This window comes from Gambusia affinis, linkage group LG22, assembly GCF_019740435.1.
Source record: "Gambusia affinis linkage group LG22, SWU_Gaff_1.0, whole genome shotgun sequence".
Classification (NCBI taxonomy): Eukaryota; Metazoa; Chordata; class Actinopteri; order Cyprinodontiformes; family Poeciliidae; genus Gambusia; species Gambusia affinis.
In genome coordinates this window covers 15,320,180-15,345,114 of record NC_057889.1, presented here as the reverse complement: position 1 = coordinate 15,345,114, position 24,935 = coordinate 15,320,180, and the positions used below count along the sequence as shown (strand labels likewise).

Here is a 24,935-nt window from a genome sequence, read left to right as displayed (position 1 = left end):
AGTTTGAGTTCATTATTAGCTGGAGTAAACATAAATGAAGCCGGTAATCATTTTAATGACGGAAACATTTCATTCATAAAGTCACGTGATGAATGATCAAATTAAAATGAAAGAATAGCTCACTTCCGAATGTAGTTAAATTGTACTCCTAACCTTTATCGCTTAGATAAAGGTTGTAAGCTTTTAAATTGCTAAAAGCTTACTACTTTTGACTTAAGAACTTGCGGTATTTTTTATAATACATTTATTTTGTAAATAAAATAAAATAAATAAAATTTAATTATTTTAATTAAATAAAATACCACATATTTTATTTAATTAACAAATTCAATATCTGTTAATTGTTTTGTTGGTTTCAAGTTATTTGACTTTTCCCTCCTCTGAGCATCTTGGGCGTAACAGTTACATCCGCTAAACCATACGTAAATCTGCACATGCGCTGTGCTGCCCCTCAGACATTCCTTTTTATGCTTAGCGTGGAACGACTAGCATCAAACGAGGTGAGTCGCATTCGTTTTCTGACATTATTTCTTGTTATGAAGTATCCAGAGACATATTCATTTGCACATTTAGCATTATAATCAATAGTCACCTTGTGTCGTGACTATTTTTTTCTTTCGAATCTGTATTTAACATATTTTAGACCGACTTCTCTCAAACGCATGCACCATGTGGCTAAGCTAAGCTAGCATAGAGTTTGCTAGCAGATATATCTAATTTAGTTACCTGGTGTTTCTAAGAGGGTGTATTTTGCCCTCTATAAAGAAAAAACCCAAATGTGGAGGTTTAGTGAGGGGGTCAAATAGATGTTAGTGTCCGATATGGGATAAAGCAGTTATCCCACTAACAGTGTCCGATCGAAAGGCCGACATGTTGATTTTCAAACACTGTGCTAAAGCTGAAACAAATTTCTGGTGTCGCAGATTAGCTTTGAGTTTCACCAAAAAGCTACGTTGATAACTTGAAACTAGTTAGACTAACTCAACTGTTGTTTTAAGATTGGATTTAGTTTAGCATTAAAAAAAATATCGTAACTTAGTATTGTTATAACAGCTGTTTGTATGAAAGTGAAATAAAAAAAACCCAAACGGTTTCTTGTGTAATGTCATTAAATGGCTTTACAAACAGTACAAAGATCATTTTATGCTGTTAATGATTAAGCTATAGAATCTTTAAATCTGAAAATCGGGGGCAAGTTATGTGTCTCAATTTACAAAAAATAAATCGTATTGTGGCCCCAGAGTGTTTAACTCTAAAACTATTATAATTTTTTAAGCAGCATAGATTTCTATTGTCAGTAACATTCTGTGTTAGATGTTTATATTTCATTAATAATAAATATTGACTGACTCCTTTTATTCAGCAGAAACCTCTAGTATTGTATTATAGAACGTGTATTATTTTCACCATTCAAACAGAACATTAGTATGTAACCATAAATTTGAATTGCTTCCTCAAAACAACCTTTGTAATGAAGATTTCTTTCTTAATCTATTAAGCAGTGAAAACTCTTAGAATTTATTTTTAGCTGTATTGCTATGGACAGATTTTCTAGGATTAGTGAAGCATTTACTCATAAATAAACAGAGTTTTGGATTATAGGTACAGTTTTTTTTAAATTGATTCTTAAAAACAAAACTGTTCTTCTGATAAAGGCTTTTGCAGAGCTAACATTTAATACGCCTTATTTTGGTCACAGGAAGTAATGCATATTGAATTAAAGTTTACTTGATGAAACATTGAAACAGAAACCTTAACCCACAATAGCAAATATAAAATAGTTTGAGGGGATGGCACAATCCAGTCACTGGCATCTGCTGGTAATACAATAATTACTTAAACCTTTTGGCTTTCTTCCCTCTCCCAGCGTAAAGATGCAGCTCTTCTTGCGTGGCCAGAACACTCACACCCTTGAGGTGACTGGACAGGAGACTGTTGGCCAGATCAAGGTAAAATAAAAAAACAAAACAAAAAAACCAATCAATACAATTACAAGCTGAAATTTGTAAGGTTCCAGAATGATTTGTTTTGTACTGAGCTCTTTAATTATTATTTTTTCTTTTGTATGAGCAGTATTTTAAAGATGAGTTGACTCTGGTTGTTTTCCAGGCCCATGCCCAAGCTCTGGAAGGACTCCTGGTTGAGGACCAGGTGCTGCTGCTTGCTGGCTGCCCACTGGAGGATGATGCCTCCCTGGCAACCTGCGGCGTGACTGAGCACTGCACCCTGGAGGTGGCTGGCAGGCTGCTGGGAGGTCAGTACGTTGTTGCCAAGCATTTTCTTGCTTCACGAAAGCATGACTTCAAATATTGAACCACAGTAACAGGTTTTAAAAACCATATGGAGTTGTAATACTGTAATATTTGGCTTTTCTTTTTATTATTTAACTGTAGTTGTTTGATACAGTGACATTTAGGTCATTTAAAATTACAGGGTAATTTCTTGTAGTTGTTATTGCAGTCGCAGTATAATGTTGAGTCTTGTGGAAGCATGAGTGTGTTGTTTCTTCCAGTGCTGGAAAAATTCTTTTCTCTTTGCTGCAGAAGTGTCTGTGCAATTGTTTGTCAAAAACTATCTCAAGAAGATGAGAGATTTTTGTTCTTTTTTTCCCAGGTTGACAAGCAGGAGAAGAAGAAAAAGAAGACCGGCCGTGCCAAGCGCCGCATCCAGTACAACAGGCGTTTTGTGAACGTTGTGCCCACCTTCGGAAAGAAGAAGGGACCCAACGCCAACTCCTAATCACTTCGATGCTCTAATGGAGAAATGACACCATCATCATCAGCTCTAGAGTCATCAGTTTTTACCAAGTTGAAAGTTGTCTTGTACAGAATAAAGGATATTTGACTTGGCTTCATCTAGTGATGTCTTTAGTTACACAAACTAAACTCTGGACAGCTGTTTCTGTTTATAGTAACTTTAAAGTAATAAGGTGCTAGTATTTATTTCATTTTCACATGGCATTATTTCACATTCAAGATGAAGAATTGGGGTTTTATTATAATGGAAACAAACATTCATCTGCAGGAATTAATTACTGAGCATCGAGACTTTTTGCTGTAAATTCTCAAATATTTTACTTTTGAAACAGACTTTATTTCTTTAGGTAATTAAAATCAATGTCTTCATTGGCTACTGTGTCCACTGACTGATCCATGATGAGCAGAGCGAGATTCAGCCTGAAAAGTAGGATTTCATAAACTGGTTTAAACTTGTCACAAAAAAAAGCTTTGTGTGGAAAAGCCTTGAAGTAATGTTGCCATTAATTCATTTGCATATGGAGCTAAAAAAACAAACGTGTTTTTAACTCAACTGCCCTAAAAAGTTGTATTATACTTAAAATAGTGAATTATGTGTGAATCAAGCGGCATAGACAAAACCGTTTCCACGGTGATACTTTTTTAATGTGGCACATCATTAAATTGTTTTCAAATATTGGCAAACTGGGTGATCATTATCTGATCTCACTTTTCAAAGACGGGGTTCGCATCTTCAAATTCAGACCAGTTGACGCAAGTTACACAATTAGTGCTTTTTAACCTGAAAACAATTCAGCAACCTCTGAAACAAAAACCACAGAGTTCAATGAAACGGGTTTATTATTCATAATGTACATGCAAAAAAAACAACAAAACTCGTTCCACCTCTTAAAATAAACACTGAAAAATCATCCATTTTCCATTCGATATTTGAAACTGCCAGCAACTATTTGTTCGTAAAGTAAACCGACAAGTACAGTCCAAAGACGGTGTAAACTTAAAATCTTTAAGGGGGAGGTGGGGTGGGGGGAGAAACAGACATTTTGTGCATGTTGGGAGATACTCAATCCACGGACACCAACTCCACTTCAAAAATCAGCTTTGCATTAGGTGGAATTCTGATGGAACAGGAATTAAGGAAATATTTGCATATCACCAACAGCTCAAACTCATGCCCAAATGTGTCAACACAAAGCCTCTCCTGTCAAAACCTGAACGCCACGTCACCTTCCAGATGAAGAGAAAAGGATACTTGGAATCTGGAACGCCCTTTTTTCCATAAGCCCATTCAGGTTCGATCTCCAGCCGAGCCGTCTCGCCCTTGCTCATTGTCAGAAGGGCCTCGTCCCACTGGGGTAAGAGCAGAAATAATCCCATCTAAAATAATCCATATTCTCCAAAACGACCCGAGATCACAGGTGTACACGCAGGCTAAAATGTATAAGTACACTTCCACTATTATCTGGATAAATATCAATCTTCCAGTTACAAAGAAGCCAAATTTGACCAGATCAGAACTGATCCTTAAGCTTTACACATTACAAAACCAGGATCACTGGTATTTTTTTTTTTTTACTTTTTGGCCCACTTTCTACCACCTAACTGTTCTGAGGTAAAGTAAAAATAAAAAATAAAAATGGTGGAAGTCATTATTTTTTTTGTCACCCTCCCAATTTCTGCATAGCACCAGTAGCACTGGCAGCAAAATGCTCCCTCAGCATGATGGTGCCACCACCGTGCTTCACACTTCTTAGACCTGAAAGCCTCAACCTCGACTCCTTCCAGACATTCTTCAGTGTCACTGAGGCTGTACGGCTAATTGTCTCATTCACTGGATTGCTCAGTTGGACTTTTGGAGCAGGTGGGTTTTTGTTTTTTTCTTGGTTCCCAAAATTAATGTATCTGCCAACATGATGAGTAAATGTAACCCTTTGGAACTATAAATACAAAAGGTAACAATGACATACCCCTCTGATGACTTTGCCCAGGCCCACTTTAAAACTCAGAGGTTTGGATTGCTTCTTCTTCTTTGCACCTGCAGATAAGACGAAAGTGTAGGTTTAAAATCTTTTACTGGACATTGGTGATTTTAAAGCACTACTGGGGTGCTTTTTCAGTCAGCATACCGGCGGGAATATTTGTGTCAAAGACTGTCCCGTCTTCCAGGCTGCCAGTGTACCAGCAGCTCACAGTGTCGCCCTTCTTTGGGAAGTTGGTCTTGTCTCCTTTCTTCAGCACCGCCTTGGTATATTTCGGTGGACCCTGAAACAAGCAGTGACGTCTTAAAGATGCTTCAAAGCAGGCAGGGGGTATTTAAAACAAAATACATTCTTATAAACCAGGAGTTGAGCAACCTCGTCCACAACTTCTGCTTTGACTTCTTTGGGCTTCTCTTCAACCTTCACAGCTTTAACCTGCTCGGTTACGTCCTCCACTGGGTCCGTGCCTTTAAACCTCTGCAACCCCCCCCCACACAAAGAGTAAAACCTTTAACTCAGCCAGCTGCGGATGCAGGATTAGCAACATGAAGAAGTTCACTGTTTCCGCCACTTACTTTGCTCTCGAAGAGCTGGTTGTAAGCAATAACCAGCTGCTCTTTCTTTGCGGTTTTGGCCACATTTTTAATATTTCCCAACAGTTTGTGCTCATTGAGGAACTGAAAGACAACACGCACCACAGAGGAGAATATCAGCACACTTTGTGTTACTTCGTGGCGTGTGTTTGGACGATAACATGTTTCCCACGCCGCTCCCCCTATGCTAACTATGCAGCATGCTTGCAGAACAATGTGGGGAATTACAAACAAGCTATTCTGACTGAAACCGAGGCAAGGCTAAAGTGGAAACCCTACCGAGTGGGCCGCATTGTCCTGGAGGAACTTTATTAAGTCTTTTTTAGGCAAATCGTCACTTTTGAGCTGCTCATCGCTCCACTCCCGTGCTGGCTCCGCCATTTTGAGAGGCGAGCAGGTGAACTCTGAACTCTGGGGGATGCCTTCCCGTACTGTCCTTTCGAATCCACACCAGAACTGGTTTATATTTAACACACCTCTCCGTGACTGTGTTTCAGTTCGCGTTCAATAAAATGTTAACTAAACTAGGCATATAAAATATATAAGATATATGAATGAGTCTACGTAGTTAGGTTTGCAACCCAAAAGCTGCAAAAATGTTCATAATCTCAGCTTTTATTTTATTTTTCATAATTTATGGTACAATAATTTACTAAAAAATATTATTGTCTTAGATTAAAATTTATTTGACATTTCAAGTATTACGTTGCAATTCTGTGTTTGCCCTGCCACCTACTGGAAAAAAGATTGAACTAGTGTAATAACATTAGGAGAGAAAAGGATATATATCAGAACAAATGGTCACAAGTGTGTATGTTTCTGAAAGCTGGTGCAACCAGCTGCCTTCAGCAGCCACCTGTTCAGTAAATACAGTTCGCCGCTGGATAATTTTATCTCAACATAAACACAGATGTTCTCAGAAGGCCTCAGCGATTTGAACATTAGTGAGCAAACATCATGAGGACAAAGGAGCACCGAAGGGACGTGTTTAAGCAGGACTACTTTGTGAAACAATACTTGGGTATCTCACAGAGACTACCGCTCAATCTTTTTTAGAAGCGGAAAAAAGAGGCAAGAAGCACATTAGAAAGAGAAGCAACCAAAAGCACCAACAACAATTAAAACAAAAATACTTACACATTCAGAACAAAAGTTCAGGTCATTTGTTTGTGTTATTTTTCCTAAGATTTTCTTCTGTACTCTTATATAGATTTGCACATTCTGGCATTACACTTAAACATATGCATAAGCCCTATTAATGTTTTACAGGCTTTTCCTTTCATTGTTGATCATGCCGTAGATTTGATCCTTTAGGAAAAGCACTGAGCTGTGTTGCTTTTACTGGAGGCTGTTTGAACATAAATTGCGATCTACAGTCATTCTCGTTCAGATTTCTAACAATGCTTTGTCCTCAAAGCAAATGCAGTTCCCTGTTGACTCTCCCACTCCGCTCCTTCAGGCTAGCCAGCAGTAATTAGCAAACACCTGGTGAAACTGTGCATCTGCTGAGCTCATTATCCGAGCTACTTCTCAGTGCAACGCTGGTAAAAAAAAAAAATCGTCGTCAGAGGGTTAATAGAGATGTTGTAAGGACTCTGTGAAGGCCGGACTTTCAGAAAGAGCAGGAGTTTCTTAAAGAGACAAAGGCCCAATTACAAGGTGTTAAATTACAGTCATCTTTTTTAAAAGACATATTTGATATACACAGTATTTTGTATAACAACTGAACTCAATATATTTCCTTGATTATGCTATAAAGTGGCACTATGTGGCTGGAAAATGTATAATACTGCCCCTTTAAGTTTAAATTCCCACACCCAAATAAATGATCTACACTTCATCTGTGTTTGAAATCCTTTCCTGTTTGTCTTTCAATACGTCTGTAGAAGCTGCATTCTACACAAGGCTTCACGTTTAGTCAGGGTTTAGCTGGAGCTTCTTGTTCTCCGTCATTCTGCTGCCTCCTGGCACCTTCCTCAGAGTGAACATGTCGGCCTCATCCTTGTTGCATCATCCTGCCTCACTACATGTGCCCTGCTTCTCCGCTAGTCCACAGCTAATACGCCAACAGAGACACGTCAGGCTTGAAAACATGTCCTGCTGCAGCTCCTGCCACCTCCTGCTTATCAGTAGCCAGGAAATGCAGTGAGATGATGATGAGGGTGATGATGATTTGCAGACACTGTACCAAGCTGCAGAACAGGGCTGTGCAGAGTTTTTCTTTTTTACCCTCGGTGGTTACTAGGCAACAAGAGTGACTCTGGGAGAGCAAGAGGAGAGGGATAATTATATCTTTATAGGAAGTCTCCCAGGTCTCATTTTTTTTCCTCTTTTGTTGCGGTGAAAATAGTTACAACTGTGCAAAGTGTGATGATGTGACATTAGCAGAGCCAATCTCTCAACTGAATATATCAGGGGTTTTTTTTCCCCCCCTCTCCCTCTGATAGCGTGACGCTTCCTTTGCGGTTACATCTTGAAAATATTCATGGCATAGACAGGAACTTCCATTCTTGACTAATGTATTACTTCCCTTTCATGAATAATTTTCTTCCTGGTTCTGGCTTGAGGTACTGACTGACGTACTTCAGCTTCTTCATGCCTTTGCTGGCCGGCGAGAAACTCAGCTAACTTAGCAACGTTAATTTCAACGACATCTTTACCTCGGCAGCATGTGCCTCAGTCCTATGCAAACGTTTTATGGTGGCTAATTTCACAAATAATATGGTCACATTCTAAATAACACTTCACTACTTACTACTTGCTATAGTGTATTAATTACATCTCTTTTTGTCACATAGCAAAACAATCAACCAACAGATTACTGCCAATTTGTTTAACTATTGAAAAAAGTGTCAAGCCCTCACAATTCACTATTTATTTATTTATTACCCATATCAGACCTACATGTTGTCATTTTGTTCCTTGCTTGCTTCCATTTTGCACCTGATTTAAGGTGCAAAATGGATGGCTGGGTGGATGTCTGTCCGTCCGTCCATCCATGCTCGTCATAGTATTGTGAATTAACACCTACCAGCTATCCATAGTAACGTAGCATTAAAAGTTGAATGGAAGAAGTGTAGTTTTGACTGCTGTTTTTAACCGTCAAAGTTAAATGCGGCGGTCGTAAACCGATTAAAAGCTGCAACGTTTGTGTGATTCAGCCAGTGGCACTCAGGATGCCCAAGCATATTACAAAACAAACATTTCTTTTGGTATGCATAGTTGAACAGTTGAAATGATCTCGGGGATCAAGAATTAGGGAGATTTAATTTGATGCTCCAGCTGAGAGCTCTTCACGTCAACAGCTGATGCAAATAAGTGATACACGTCCTCCCAGAGGCATCTCTCGACTTGTGCTTTGCTACACAAATTCAAACTCATGCAGTGTGAGATACACATGGTTAAACAAGCTTTACTGTGGCATTTAAAGAACCACAAGAGCGACACAAACCCATTAGGTTCATTTGAGGAGCAGTTTCTACTGTAAACCTCTAGGGGTCAGTGTTTACGCATTTTTAGTAAGTATTGCAGAGCTTCAGCACACAGTTTGAAACAAGGCTTGACTAGAGCGACAATGATCATTATTCAACTAGCTGTAAAAAAAAAAAAGACAATAATAATTACCATAACTTGTAACAGAGACACAATGGGGTGGTGTGTTTATTTCATTAGGAAATGCTCACTGAGAACAAATATTCGGTGATGAAGAATGAATTTTTATTGCCAGATTTTCACAAAATACTACTATCCTTCTAAAAAGTACCTTGAAAAAGCCCAGATAATTCTGGTTTGGGTGTTACTGGGTCGATGACGTCACGATGCTGGCATCAGTGAACAAAATGGCAGACAAGTTCCATCCTGTATTCAGATGCCTTATTGTTGCATTTGAGGCGAAAGGGGTTCCACCTTTCCTACCTGATCAAGAGTTAGAATCTCATGACCCCTAAGTGGTGATGAAGGGCCAAGCTGGAGCGAATGGCCATGAGGGCAATGATCGCAAAACGAGAAAATACTGGATTTCACTCGTATCACCTGAAGCAGATATTTGTGGCACTGAATACAGCCTGAACTAACGTCACTTCAGCTAAGCAGAACAGCCTCTCACGTTCTGACTCACAGGCGATCGGGTTTCTTTCTTCTTGCCTTTTGTGTCGACTTAGGCATGGTGGAGCTACCTGGGCGGATTGGGCTCATCATCAGCCCGGCTGTCTGCCAATCTTTCACAGCAGAAGTAGTGAACGACACAGAAGTTATGCAGGAAACATTGTTGGGATGTAAAAATCTAATTACTGTCTCACGTCAAACAGATTGCATGCTTTTCTTTTTCTTAGCATTTCTGCTCAAAATGGTGGCTGATGACCTTTGATATTAACATGTAGTCATTCTAGTTTCTTTGGTCCTCTTCACTAACTGCCTACGTGTGTTTTATTGAGGTAAAATGCCACGGCCTCGCAAGATACAACATAATTCCGCTTTAGGTGATGCCACCACATGTACAGGACATCGTATTGTTAAAAGTTTGCGCCTTTCTATTTCCTTGAACGAGACACTTCCCACGCTTTGCCTGCTGGGGGTCGTCCATTGGTCTCAGTTGCATTGCAGCCTCGCTTTTGTCAGTACACCATCTTCCCGTTATCATTATGTACATTCCTGAACGTAGGAATCTGAAGAGCTTTGGAGTCCTCTGACTTGATAAAACAGCCATTTATCATATGAACTTGTAAGGAGATCCTATGTACGGGGTTTAACATGATGTTGGCTCACCCTTAGCATTGGGAAGGTCCTGGCTGCGAACAGAGGAATTGGGTGGAGTAGAACAATTTTGATTGGATAATCCGTTTGCCTTGCTCCAAATGTCTGGTTTTACTTTCATCGTGGTTTAGGCCTGTGGTGAAGTTAGTTTGAAGTTGGATATCGACAGATATTCTCACTGCGATTTACTGGAGGCAACAATGGCTCGACATGCCAGGTGTTGTTACAGATAAGAGGCTCCAGAATATATTTGTTGGTTTAGGAACCATCAACAAAAGTTAAACAAAACGGACCCCCAAAAACCAGTAGCTTTCAAATGGATGTCATAGAAATAAAGGCATCTCATTAGTTCAACGTTGTAATTTAGCCACATTGAAAGCTACGTAAGTGATCAATTATTTCCTCATGAAATTTTAACAGAAAAAAATAAAATTAATTCAAATTAATAGAAATTGGTGGATTCCATTAGTCCAGCAAAGTAACACAAATTTTGGTCACATGATCTGGAAGCTATTAGAGAATAATTAAACAATTTCGACTTCTTTTGGTGCAGAATTGTGATGCAAGACAATGGCGTAGAGATGCGTTCAGACTGCAGACGCTTTGAAAACAATCAGATATTTATCCGAATAATTTAGTACAGAATATGGAAGTTGCACAAATCCGATTTCTTTTGAGGGGACAGTGAAAAGATTGGAATCGGGCCATTCAAGCTGCCATAAAAAATTTGGGATTTTGGTCACACAAAAAGATCGGGTTTGGGAAGCCAAAGAGGCGCTTTACACCTCTCTGCACAATACTCTGCATTGTACTTAGTGATGTAGGGCTTTAATGAAGTTACTTTACCATTAAAAAACCCTTCCCAGGAAGCTCCCAGCACCGTTCTCGGTCTAATCTGAAGGTCACCTGAAGTTTGTAGGTCTGCAGAAAAGTTGCCGACCTTTGCGCAGCCTCCACCGAACACACGCTCTCATTATCATCGATGGCCCAACACTTGTTGCTGTCAATTAAAATCCCTTCATCGTGCTTATAACACAACTGACATTCGACTGTGGCATATTTCACAAGTTGACTTATTGCACTGCCAGCGTTCATGTGCCATGTTGGAATTCAATTAGTTTCATTGAATTTGCAAACATATTTTTTACATATATATCTAAACAAAAAAACAAACAAACAACAAAAAACAAGACAATGAGTGCATTATTTGTAAATTCGGAGTCCCGAAGTCTGTCAAAGAAAAGGAAAAGATACACTAGCTCACTCAGTTTGTTCTCTCAATCTTCAATTAAGGGAAATCAGTTAAATTCTCCCCCCCCTTGACATTATGAAAAAACAAACAAGTAAATAGAAAGCTTTTCCATCATCCCCACTCGTTACACCTTAACACAACACACAATGGCCTGAATTAAAGGCTTTCTGAATGGAAATCATCCCTCAGTGGCCTCGGCCCGCTGTGGGTAATGTGTTTTCTGCTCTGAGCCTAATAAGCTTCCCTCTAAGCCATATGGCAAGCTCAGTTCACCTGCCTAGAAGCAGGGCTGCAGGAACACGTCCTTTGCTATAGTGCGCGATTCATATGCTGGAACAGCTCGAGCTGACAGCTCACGCCTTAGACGAGGTTGCATTTCCTCCCCCTCAGGGAGCTCTGCAGAGTGCAAGGTATGTTGGGTCAGCAGGGGGAAAACTCCACCAACATCCGACTTGCGAGAAAGTTTCAGTATTTTCCTCTCTTTTTTTTCCTCTCTGTCTCTCTCTTGTATGAACTGTAACACCTTTTCCTGCTGGAGCTGCGCCTTGTGGGAGGAGAGCGAAGGCTTGGGTTAAAGTGTGTCACAGCAGCAGGTGGGCTGGTGAAAAGGGAAGCGTGCCACTTCTCACAGTCACACGCCTGCGATCATCATGCAGCAGCGGAGCTCTTTGGTTTCCATGCTTTGGCAGGCTTCCAGTCCAGAGCTGAGCTTGCAGATCTGCAGCCTTGGTACCAGCCAATGCCTTGCCCTGTCAGATCTAATCTCTTGGCTACGTGTCACAAAACGAGGGCTCATTATAAGTTTACCTCAGATCACCTGAAATCTGGCCACTCCGAGGCAAAGGCTAAACAACAACGACAAAAAGTTTCCACGTGGAAGAAATGTATTAGAAAGATTTAAAAAAAGAGCGAACATTTTGGTGGCATGCGAGGTTGATATCAGCCGCCAGAGGCTTTGTTGTACACAGCTACATGCCCTCTTCCCGTCTGTCTCTTCAGGATGCGTCATCTGTTCACCGCTAATTAGAAACCAAAGAGAAAAGATGGATTTTGAAGTCTCTGTTGGATCCGATCCCAGTCTGAAAGTCTCACCGGTCTCTTCTCACCGGGCTTAAAAGGACAGACTTCAGAGCCACATGCTCTGAAACGAAAAAAAAAAAAAGAAAAGAAAACTCTCCACAAAACTCTTGTCTCTTCACATCACTCCAAGCTGTCTGTTTGCAGTTTAGCAGTAGGACTCAGGACCGCATGAAACCCCCACAAGCGCCGCGCTGAGGCTTCACAACGTTCACAGCTTGCTCCCACACCTTCAAGAACGCTGTCAGACATAAAGCCTCTCAGCTCCGCGGCGAATCGCTGGCCTTGACTTCATTGTCCTTCTGCTCCTTCCTTCCTGAGGCTTCCCACAAATGGAATAAAAGGCATGCACAATCAAACATTTCATCGCTGCCATCTTTAAATTACAGCAGCATATTATGACTGCGCCACAAAAGGAAAGCAGGAAGCTCCTCTTCTTGAAGTTTTACACGTTTTGACGTATTCGAGTGACAAACTTTACTTTAACAAAGTTTTATAGCCAAATCTAGACACTATTTTAACTCACATTTAATGTCAAGACTTGCACAGACTCCCTACATTCAATCTGACTTTACTTTAGATTTTTTAAATTCTTTTTAGCAAAACAGCAACAAAAAGAGACTAAAATTTCTGATCTTTCAATCATCTAGCAGAAAGATACACCACAAAACTCTGTGGTGTAGAGGGGCAAATATAAATATTCACAATGTTATTCACATATTCCATTTGTAAATGCTGCAAATTATGTATTGTTGTTTTTCTCCTTCACAACTGTCTGCTGCTTAGAGACGAAGATATCCCATAAAACACCAGGGGGAATAAACCGAAATTTGTTGTTGCTACACGACAAAGCAGGAGGGGATATAAGTACGTGTACGAGCCACTGTGTTGTTTAAATTCTGCAGCGTGACGAAACATTAATATGCAGTTTTGTTTGCAATTATCCTTCCATCCCTGTTCTTTTCACCTTTAACAGGCGATGGAAACTCTCGGCTTTAGCTGAAGGTCGGAGCAAATTCGAATAAATCCAGGAGCTACTCGCGCCCCGCTCTGCACCGACGGAGTCCGAAAAGATGCAGCTTCGCGGCGGGCTGGCATAGAACGAGAAGATCCACGTTCACATGTGGCCACGCGTCCCCAAGCACATTCAATTCACGTCTGCAAGCCGAATCGTAAGCCGGCTGTCTCACGATGCCTGGACAGGCTGATGTCAAGGCTCTGCCCAGACACACAACATGCCCTCTTGTCTGCTTGTCCACGAAACATCCGGCATCGAAAGACAATGTTGCCTTGGTGAACTTTGGGCTGACTGAGCCAGTGCTTGTGTGTCAGGGTGTGTTTCACGTGTAAAAAAAACGTCTTGCCGTTTTCGAGGGGAAGTTCTCAGTGTGAAGCTGGGATGTGATTGCAGATCAGTTTTAGTCAAAAGGAGAACTATAGGAGTGAAAAACGTGCGTCAGGAAGATCCACTTTAGATTTAGAGGGCTTTCTACGGCGTGATCTCATTTTGGTCCCCCTTTTTTCTTCAGGAAGCACTATCTGAGAATTAAACGGCCACATTGATCATTTCAAATTATTACTCCGAATGTGACGCGTTGGATTACCTCATTATTTGAGCTTGATTTATTTAACCTCACCAGCAGATGACTCAAAGGAATTGGCAAAAGCCAAGTTTATCAAGTACTTTAACTGAAAAAGTGATTCAGTGCTCTTATCAGCCCCCATTAAATCCATGCCAGCGGATTCAGGTCGGCACCAGCACTGATTTCATAAAACACTTTGCCTCATATTGCTCAAGCAAATCTTTCTTTTTCTTTTCCTTTTAATAGTTCTCCTCATCAGTGTGTCTGGCAAACGAGACGAAACAACTTCACGCTTTTTTTTTTCTTTCTGCACCGTAGCCAATTTTATTGGGATTTCATTTGCCAATAGCAAGTCCTGTTTAAGTTTTTTCCCCCCCAGAAGACAAAGGGGGGGGAGGTGCTCTTGTTAGATGTCACCAAAATACAAGGGGGAAAAAAAAAACAACCAAAAGAAAACCTAGGGGTCTGCAGAAGACGAGTCAGGATCCTTCCAACGCGACAATGACCCTGGAGAAAAAGTCAAAGGTGAAACGGTTTAGATCAGAGTTGTGTAACCTGGGGCTCTAGGGCCACATGCGGCTCTTAATGAGGTCAAAGACGACATGCAGTCAAGCAGTTTTTAAACATATAAAAGTAAAAAACAAAAAAAAGATCTTGTGCCTTATCTGCACCGTTTCTGCAAAGGTTGGGGGGTTGAGGGGGCATACCCATCTATAACAGAACATGTTCCTGTACTTATGTATTTATGACAACTGCTAAGGCTTTAGTAGCTGGATCTCTCTCCCAGAAAAAGTTTAAATGAGACTGAAGACAGAGCGCCTGGGCTGAATGTGAGGCATGAAGCCGTAATGTTTTCACTTCCTGCGCAGGGATCCTTTAATGTCGCCTTTTTCTGTTTGTCCTCTGAGCGTACACGCTTTTGGATGAACGCACTTGGAGGAGGATGAGACAAACCGAGAGGAGAGAGGGCAGTTGACGGATCGAGTGTAAGTGTTTTAAATCTGGTGAGTGCTCTGGGTTTGCACCTGGTGCAAAAAAAAAAAGAAAAAAAAGAGGGACATAAAAGCAGCCCAGAGAGCTGTGACCAGTTTTTCTTTTTTTAATTTTTTTTTTATGTGCAGCCTTTCTGCTCTGGCCCCCTGCAGACAGCTGAGCCACTCAGGCTCAGAGTTTGATCAGCAAGCGGAGCCTGACGGGAACAAGGTGCCGCACGGTGAACATGAAAAGCAAAACAAACACAGAAGCAGACAAATTCTCAGAGAAGGTTGCCACTCATCTACACAGTGCCTTTATAATCACTATCATTATTATTTTTGATTTCTGTTTAACGTGTTCATCCTGCACACACTCACTCTCAACCCCCGTTGTTTTCACCAAAGGGCTAAAAAAAAAAAACACAGAACAGTTCCCAGCCATCTCTTCTCCGCTCTGATGGATCCCATTCATCTCGGTAATGGAGAAGTGCGAAGTGCCAGGAGCAGATTGTCTGCGGCAGCGCCACCGCCTTGCTTTGTTTTTTGTTTTTCAGGGCGCCGGCCAATCTTTCTATCTGACTAAATTCGTGCAGGTACCACTTTGAAAGGAGGACAGGGAAGACAGAGAAAGGTCGTGTTTGAATAATGAATCTGAGGAAAGGACTACAGCTCAAGTCGGAGAGTGTGAGCGTTTCGGCTTTGGTTGTCTGTCAGCGACAGTCTGAAGCGTTTAGGAACAGCAGAACGGGAAGTTGAAAAAGATGTTTCGTCTCCTCCCAGGATAAGTAAATGACAGGAAGTGAGAAGTACGCTGCAGGTAGCACTGGAACGGTTCCAGAGTTTGTCACATTGTGTGCAGGAACTTCAGGAGATTTTATTTGATAGACAAAGGACGACATAAATGTCCCGCTGAAGCTTCTGGAGTTCTTGTTGTGTATTTAGCTCCATCAACACTTCAAACGGCTCCAACTAACAACCTGTCTGTCCCTACAAAAACCAAAACCTCAGCATGATACCGCCGCTGTCATGCTTCACTTGGTGGAACCAACCTGATAAAGATACAAAACATTTAGATGAGTACAGACAACCTTGAGCATCATCTTCGCGAGAGCGTCTTCAGTCAGAGGCCTTTTCAAATTCACTGTAAGACAGACCGCTCCAGGAGATGTTTCCCACCAGCATCTACAATAACATTTAATTTCCATTTGGGATCAACAGAGTATTTTTGAATTGAAGTGATTGTGCGTTGAAAAGTGTATTGCCACATAATTCTGGTTTGATCTGACCCGAACACCTTCTACCATGTCCCTCGTGTGACCAACAACAAAATGACATTCGTATAGATTTCTTTTATTTTGTCGTTGCCATTTTTCCTCTTGATATTCCTCAACCCTCCTCCTGCCGCGTTCTTTGGTTTACGTGACGCTTTTATTCATGGATACTCTGTGGAAAACCTGCGAGGCCTTCACTGAACCTGTAGATTTTACTCATTTTTATTTCAGAACATAACGGGGAAAGGGTGCTGAATACATCTGCGGCAAACTCTGACCGTGATTTTGACGAATATGTTTGACGTTAAGGATTGGCACCAGCTGGAGCCAAAACCCAACCTCTGAAAGGTTTTACCTGTGAGGGTAGATTACACCCTTGGGGCTCCAACTTCATCACAGTAAAAATAACATACCCAGTCGGCAGGTCAAGGCGACCCCAGGACAGCAATAACACCTCATACAGTTGGAGACAAGTGCAATTAGAAACAGGTACGGCTGTCCAAACTCTCTCCCCTGGCACAAACTCTGACAATGTCTATATTCTCCTTTATTTGGGAAGCAAGATTATTTTTTTAATTTTCATTCTTTCATGTGGAAAAAAAAAAGTAGGAGAAGAGCCAGAAGCCAACGTTTAATTGGTTCGGTTAGTGTCTCTTTTTAAACGTGTTTTTGGAAGACGGCTAAAGGCATTTCAGTTCATGTTTGATTCTACTTAGAGACGACTTTCGTTTTCCTTCCAGTCTCGTCTTTCAGTTTCAGTCCATAGGCGTTCAGGGACGTCCGGCTCACAGCTTGTGAGAAAGATCGTACATTTAAGGAAATCTAGATTCTCTTACACGAGGCCCGGATTTGTCTGCTCATCTTTTTGACAATTCTCTGGCATTTAATAGAGTAGATTTATTTATTTTTTCTCCAAAAAGCTTTTCGCACACACAAACATTGTGCGCTAAGGGCAAAGCAAATGTGAGATTCCTTTCAGATCGGGCCGCACAGCAGCAAAATAACTTTCTTTTCTCCGTGAGACTTTTGAAGCTCAAACGGGGCCTTTGAGTTCCTTTCAATATTCATTGTCAATGCTTGACCTCACATTCGCCGATATCGCTCGACGTCTGAGTCACATTAAAAGCAGGAAAAACATTTACCTGAAATTACTTCTTATATATATATATATATATTTTACTTTCACTGTGTGACAAAGTGTTCAGACGAGTTCATGGCTACCGATGAAGCAGTCTGAGGAATTAGAAATGTGCAAATCCAGGCCTTTCCGACCAGCGTTTGAAGTCTCTTGGTGGTCTAATGAAATACTTCAGTCAAAAGCTTTCTGAGTGTGCTTTGTGTGAGTTTATTTATTTATTTTTTTCAGATAAAATGATTGAAATCAATGTGCAAATACTACTAAATAGGTCAGAATTCTGACTGACGTCACAAACAGGAAAACGCACGGCAGACACTTTATGTCACGGTTGAAAGCTTGAGGTAAAACTCAAAAGACATTTTGGTTCTCACTTGGTAAAAGGGAGCAACTATTCCAGTTATTAAACTGTCTTTTTTCAAATATATAACAAGAGATTTTTTCCATGTTATAATTGAACTAATCTGCAAGTGGGACTGTAAGTCAATATTAAGGAACCATTTACTTTTAGACAGCAGTCACACAGCTGTCTAAAAGCCACTTTCCTGTGTTTCTTGTGGATTTTTATGCTATAAATGCACACAGACCTCTGAAGTGGATTCTAGTGCATCAAACAATACACCATCAACTACTGGCCATCCACTGCAAGTGCAAAAAAATGTTTGTTAAATCCAATATGGCTGACGAATGAAAAAGCAGGAATATCCAGTCCCCATTTCTACTTTTTGCAGGTAAAACAAAATATAGTGACATCAAGTAACCCCTAAAGACAAATACTGGAGTGATGCATTTTCTAAATAATTTTCTAGATAACAACTTTGTATTTGGAGCAAATTAATTACAAATGATCACCCAGAAAAAATTATATATATATATATATTAACAAAATTTGTTTTCACACCTATTTTATGCCTTAAGAAAATAAACAAAATGGGAAAAAAAAATCCTGACATAAAGGATCATAATTCATGAAATGCATGAAAGGGTTAAAAGAAACTCCTACGTCTTGCTGAAATGTTACTTTTGTTTTCAGCTGTACTAAGATTTTTGAAAAGTTTTTGGTAAAATTTTGCAGTGCATCCTTACGGAGTCCTCTGAGGGACACGGGGAAATTTATTTTCTTTTCCGTTCCCTCTCAAAACTTTTGCGCTGCCTTGCAGTAAGTTTTGTGTTCCCTCGCAATATGCTTACTGCAATATTTGCTGGTCTATTTTGTATACAGTCACAAATGTCAATTTAAAATTTCAAATATACTGTATGCACATTCAAAGAGCCTCGGCGAAAACGTGTTTATCCTTAACTCTTTGGTGCAGAACACTGATTGAAAATCGATTTGTTCACTGCATGTTTATGTTTGTTTGTGTGAGGTTGATATGGAAACGGCCCTTTAAAACATTCAGACTACCAACACAATAGAGACACAATCAAAACTGTCAGATGACTGATTTACCCTGCGATAGTAACGCAGAAATAGCTCAAATAGTTTGGATGTATTTTTTTCCTGTCTTTCCTACTTACAGAAAGTTTCTGTTTATATCATAGATTTGTGGTGCATTTCTATCCTAAAGAAAAAGATATAAAACTTCAGATATTTAACAACAAGATATTAAGATACATGGAAAAACCTCATGAAAACCTTATATAATAGTAGAAAGTCTGATGGCCACCATAAAAAAGGCTTACAGTATTGATCAGTATAGTATTGTGAGGTAACGCAAAAGAAAAGAAAATCCCATGTCCCCTAGAACAGTGGTCCCCAACTATTTCCGTTTTATGCATTATTTGAGTCTTTTATTTTGAAAATCCTTTCAAACGGATTTTGAAAGGATTCATGGCCAAACAGTTGCCATGTGAACTGTTTGGGATTCCACTCCTTGCTTACGTCACCGCGCTTTCTGATTGGCCACTTATCACATTCAACAGGCCACGTCCTCGCTCCCAGTCAGGAAAAACCCCACAGGCCGCGATAATCGGGCCAAGACAACGTTGAATAAGCCTGATTTTAGACCGGCCATATTCAACACACCACCAGGTAACACACCACACACTGCAGGACGTTGCAAGATCGTCGTAAAGTGAAAATCGGGGCCAAAATAAAAAAAATAAAAGGCTTTAGCTGGAACGCCAACATGCAGAAGCATTATCTGACGCCCCCCACCTTTTCCCCTCCCCTCCCCGGGCCGCAGCAAAGTTGCCAAATCCTGACCGGTCCGTGGTAATAAAAAGGTTGGGGACCATTGCCCTCTCCGTATTCTAACCGGGTCTTATTCTGGCGGTTGGGTGCATTATCACAATAAACCCTTAAAAAAAGAAAATACAATTAGTTGTAGTATGAATCACCTGATTGGTGTTTGCACTGTTCCTTTAAGTCACGTGGTTGTAAAACAAACAAAGCCCGAGAACAAACCAGATTTGCTGAGCAGGGCGACTCTGATATCTCACACCTACCTTCATCTTTCTGTTCGGCATTCAACACGCCTCGCCAGTCACACAGGTACGACGGAGTTTAATAAACAGCGCACACTTGAGGCGCGTAAGTATGACAATGGATTTAATCAGCAGCCCGCTGAATTGAGCGTCGGCCTCCGGTGGACATGAGCATCTGCCGGAGAGCGAGCGACTCTCTACATAGTAATGAGACGGGACCAGAGATGGGAGGGGAGAATGCATACGCGATTATGCCCCCAGGCTCGGTAATTTACTATGTGACAGGAGTTACGCACCTGTTCGGCGGCTTGTTAAAGCGCATATCTTATCAGCCAATCATGTGGCAGAGGTTCCGAGGGAAGAGGTCTTGTGCGAAATTCTGTTCCCCTGTGAAAATCTGTTCCCCCCCCCACCCCGTGTCGGGAGCGCGCATTGCAGCCAGAGAAGCGGATATTAGCTACATTCCTTGGATGAACTTTGAACCAATGACACATTTCCGTTTTACTCTGCAAAAACTTTGCTCAAGCAATTAGCAAATTGGCTGTGGATTTTTTTTTTCTATTTTTTGAACCGTTATAGGCTAATGTATATTTTTTACACGTTTGCTGCATAATCAGCAGACAGTACGTCAACAATGTGAATATAATTTGTTGTGGACAGGCGGAGTGCGGGATCACGTGGGGTTATTAGAGATTATAGATCACCTGTTGCGCACCTGGTGACTTGAGTGAGTGGGTGATGGGGGAGGTTTTACTTTTTGCTGACCGCCGTCGCCGCTGTAACGTTGTATGTTTGTCCTTGATCACTGTTAAAATGTCGGATCCGGTTTTTTATGCCTTTTGGACACCTTTCTGTCTTGGATGTCGATACAATAAAACCATTTTAAACCGCATCCAGGATTTGCGTTTTGATCAGCTGGCGCGTCAACAAAGATTCCCCTATTCAGCCGCTCTGCGACTTTATTTGACAGTCGCTAATATAATTGTTCAGACCACCTCCGAAATCAAAGCACAGTTGAACAGAATATACACATTACGTTAGGGTCAGGGCTGCATGCCCTTTATTAGCAGGATTCAATTTTAGTGGAGAGAACGCTACGTTCGTGAGAAAACATTGCTATCTTGAAATATTACTTGAAATGAGACACATTTTTTTCTTGTTCTAAGTCTTTATTGAAGTTCAAAACAAAAGGTACACATTGTACAACAGCTGAAAATCTGAAGAATTAAAAGAAATAGCCCACTTTAGTTTGTTTTGGAGCGATATGGGGTGACGGTGACGTCATCGGCCAAAATTATAACTTTTAATATCTCGAAAACGAAAGCTGCACAAACGAAAATTTCAACGGCACAAACCTGCACAAACGGAGCACTAACGAACTAGCCCACTTTGGTTTGTTTTGGAGCGATATGGGGGGATGGTGAACTCTAGATGACCTAAAAAATAATTTTTAATATCTCAGAAACCAAAACTGCACAAACAAAAATTTTAACGGCACAAACCTGCACAAACGGAGCACTAACCATTCAGACTATTTGCTGAATTTTTTGACGTGGGTGGGGTGTCAGCTTCACACAGCTGCGGATGTGGCGGATCTGATCATTTTCACGGCGCTTCTGATCGACTTCTCAGTAAAAACAACTCATATAATCATGTCAAGGTTGTAACATTCAGTTTAATCGGCAGCTGTTGTTTACAAAATTGTAAAATAAATAAATAAACAAGGACTTTTTACGTTGTTTTGTGTTATTTTAAACGCCAAGAGAATCAGTCTTTCTCCAACTTCTGCCACTTACGCCTGACAGAAATAAAAGTCATTCACCAAACACATTTTATTAAATATAAACATTATTATTATTAAACAAACAGTATACAAAGACTCATTGAGATACAAAGAACATTGCAACATAAGTAGAAAAGGAAACAGAACATGGGGCTAAAACTAAAGACAAACACACAAACAATAAGGTAAATGAATAGAAATAGAGCAAGATTTAAAACAAAAGAAAAGTAGAAATACTGTCAGTTTGTTTTTTGCATAAACAGATTTTAGATGTTTTATTGAGGTGTATTACAGTTTACATTGGTTAAGAAAAAAATCAAAACAAGGAGAAGAACCTCTCCATTTACAGCAGTGTATATGATATTTAACAAGCAGGAAAACCATATTTACCATGTTAGATATTTGACTATCAAGGTCACCAACATACACTGTAAAATGTAATAAATTCACTTTACTTAAAAAAAAGTTAGGAAACCGATTGCCTCAAATTCTCCAAGTAAAGTAGCTAATTCATTTTAAAGTGTTTTTGCTAAAAATAACTATGTTTAGACCACTCAGATGAAGGCAGTAAACTTGAGTGCCGTTAACTCAAAATCATTAGTAAAGTTGACTATAAAATGTCAATTATGACTACTTCAAATTGTGAGTTATGTCAATTAAGCAGTACTCATAAAAATAAGTCATGCTTACACGTTTAAGCGTTCACATTACTTGTGAACGCTTAAACGTACTTTAAGCGTTCACAAGTACGCTTACTTGTGAACGTACTTGGTATGTCAAGGCAACATACCAATTGCCTTGATATGTTCAAGTAAGATGAACCAAAACTGTTAAGTTATTGGAACGAAGAGCCAACAGACAACAGTTTGAATGGAAAAAATGTTTAATAATTAAACAAGTTTACCTTAAATACAAGGTTCTCAAGTGTGGTTACATACACACTAACCTGGAATCAAAGTTTTCCATAGACTTTTTTATGGAAAAAAATGACACGACTTTTTTTTTAGGGTAGCCTTCAATACCCTACACTTCTTCATCACGGCTGCTTCTCCTACAGTTTACAGCTGTCCCACCTATGGCAGTCTACTCATCATAAGCCTTCTATAACAGTACAGCGGCTTTTTTAACCCGCCAACATCTTTATCCTTATCCCTTTTCCTTTTTTTGTTTTGCCCCCCGGACAGCTTTTTTGCTCTGCCGCTCCATCTTGTTGCCACTAAATAAACATGATATTTTCGACTAACGTTAGTCCCAGGCATCGCTAAATCATTACGCATAAAGTTAACCTCAAAACCTGGACTTACGGATGAATTATATGGCCGAGATAACGAATATAAGCTTGCTAAAAACAGTGGGACTTACCGTGACCAAACGTAGCTGCAGCAACCGCCGTATTGTTGACAGTTTGGCGTTTCTTTCAAACACGTCGTCACTCGTCAGTGTCCAATGCGCATGTGCGTTCAACGAGAGCTGCCGAATGATGCCGAGTTTTTTGCTGGATATGCAGATGCGTTTTGCTCACCCATAACTCCAAGTTCGGGTTACTTGCTGCTGATGAGTTTGATTACTTGCCTCAGTAGAAAGTTGTCTTTGCTAAGTTTAAGTTAGTATAGTCAACAGAGTAAGCTGGAATGAGTTCAGGTCACTTTTCTTTTTGAGTAAGATATACTTTTACATTTTACAGTGTAGTATGATATGTGGGTGATGGTTGTCTTTGGGATGTCTTTAATTTTAAGGGACAACCAATTTTTAATGTCTCTCCATAGTTTAAAAGAAAAAGGACAGGAAAAAAAGAGATGATTAAGTGATTCCTCTGGACATTCACAAAAGGCACAACATATTGGATCAAATTTAAATCTTTTGTGCAAAAATTCAACCACTGGGTAAATATTGTGAGAGATTTTTACCTTAGGTGAAACCGGCCATTTTACATACTTGGAAAATGCCTTCTCAATCATAGACAAATTTGTTATTACCAAGATATTATTGTTGTAATCGTTCAATAATTCAGATCTGAAGGCAGTCACAAGCACACCATTACTGCACTTTCTATCAGTCACATTATATTCTATAATCTTCAATTTGGGTAAAGATGAAGTAACACTTGAATATCTTAACGTTTTTGTGGCAATTACAACAGTGCAACTCTGTAGATGGCATAGTAGAGGCAGATTTCAAAATGGAAATATAAAGTTATATTGATGAGAAAAAAATAATAATGAAACAACTAAAATAGCAACAAGGGGATTTGAGTTGGAGTTAGGGGGAGTGTCATTTACCATTGTTTCTTCTTATATATATACATATATATATCCTACCAATGGCTGGAAAAAGCTGGACTGAAGGACAGCACAGAGGCCCTCATCATGGCAGCCCAGGAACAGGCCCTAAACACCAGAGCAATTGAGGCCCAGATCTACCACACCAGACAAGACCCAAGGTGTAGGTTGTGCAAGGAGGCCCCTGAGACAGTCCAACACATAACAGCAGGGTGCAAGGTACTGGCAGGGAAAGAATACATGGAACGACACAACCAAGTGGCAGGGATAGTGTACAGAAACATCTGTGCAGAATATGGACTGGAACCCCCAAGATCAAAGTGGGAAACACCCCCGAAGGTAGTGGAGAATGACCGAGCTAAGATCCTGTGGGACTTCCAGATCCAGACAGACAAAATGGTGAGGGCGAACCAACCAGACATAGTCGTGGATAAACAACAGAGGAAAGCCGTTGTGGTGGATGTGGCAATACCAAGTGACTGCAACATCAGGAAAAAGGAGCATGAAAAACTAGAGAAATACCAGGGCCTAAGGGAGGAACTGGAGAGGGCCTGGAAGGTGAAGACCACAGTGGTGCCTGTGGTCATCGGGACCCTTGGGGCAGTCACCCCCAAACTGGAACAGTGGCTACAACAGATCCCAGGAACAACATCAGACATCTCAGTCCAGAAATGTGCAGTCCTAGGCACAGCCAAGATATCGAGAACCCTCAAGCTCCCAGGCCTCTGGTAGAGGACCCGAGCTAAGAGGAAGAAGAATCACCACCATGTGGGTGAGACGGGAATTTTTTTATATATATATATATATATATATATATATATATATATATATATACATATTGTGTTATATATATATATATACATATATACATATTGTGTTATATATATATATGTGTGTATATATATATATATATATATATATATATATATATATATATATATATATTGTCCGTTTTTACTTTATAGTTACTTACTTAAGTAAGTACTTTTACTATTAAGTAAGGTCACCATTTACTTAATAGTAAACAAGCCCACCACAACCATTCTTTAAGATATACATGGCTGCCCTGCCCTT

At 40.2% G+C, this 24,935-nt stretch overlaps 2 protein-coding genes across 2 annotated transcripts; one reads left to right on the top strand and one right to left on the bottom strand.

Moving 5' to 3' along the window:
* The first annotated feature begins 369 nt into the window (after window positions 1-369).
* Window positions 370-2,849, top strand: faua (FAU ubiquitin like and ribosomal protein S30 fusion a). The gene is made up of 4 exons (XM_044107443.1): window positions 370-500; window positions 1,868-1,949; window positions 2,110-2,262; window positions 2,461-2,849. The coding sequence occupies exons 2-4, from the start codon at window positions 1,875-1,877 to the stop codon at window positions 2,737-2,739; spliced, it is 507 nt and encodes a 168-aa protein (XP_043963378.1). The 5' UTR covers window positions 370-500; window positions 1,868-1,874; the 3' UTR covers window positions 2,740-2,849.
* A 729-nt stretch (window positions 2,850-3,578) lies between these two features.
* Window positions 3,579-5,761, bottom strand: fkbp3 (FKBP prolyl isomerase 3). The gene is made up of 7 exons (XM_044105962.1): window positions 5,608-5,761; window positions 5,311-5,412; window positions 5,111-5,212; window positions 4,883-5,018; window positions 4,724-4,791; window positions 4,009-4,106; window positions 3,579-3,874 (listed from the first exon to the last, which is right to left on the bottom strand). Exons 1-7 carry the CDS (start codon window positions 5,707-5,709, stop codon window positions 3,820-3,822), a joined length of 663 nt encoding a protein of 220 aa, XP_043961897.1. The 5' UTR covers window positions 5,710-5,761; the 3' UTR covers window positions 3,579-3,819.
* Window positions 5,762-24,935: the final 19,174 nt, after the last annotated feature.

Bases quoted from the DNA above. Each gene is read 5' to 3' on its own strand.
- faua (XM_044107443.1), top strand. From the start codon at position 1,875: ATGCAGCTCTTCTTGCGTGGCCAGAACACTCACACCCTTGAGGTGACT. The intron at 1,950-2,109 runs GTAAAATAAAAA...GTTGTTTTCCAG, and splicing joins AGACTGTTGGCCAGATCAAG to GCCCATGCCCAAGCTCTGGA. The intron at 2,263-2,460 runs GTTGTTGCCAAG...TTGTTATTGCAG, and splicing joins GGCTGCTGGGAGGTCAGTAC to TCGCAGTATAATGTTGAGTC.
- fkbp3 (XM_044105962.1), bottom strand. From the start codon at position 5,709: ATGGCGGAGCCAGCACGGGAGTGGAGCGATGAGCAGCTCAAAAGTGAC. The intron at 4,792-4,882 runs GTATGCTGACTG...TCTTATCTGCAG, and splicing joins TGACACAAATATTCCCGCCG to GTGCAAAGAAGAAGAAGCAA. The intron at 4,107-4,723 runs GTATGTCATTGT...CTCTTACCCCAG, and splicing joins TGGGCAAAGTCATCAGAGGG to TGGGACGAGGCCCTTCTGAC.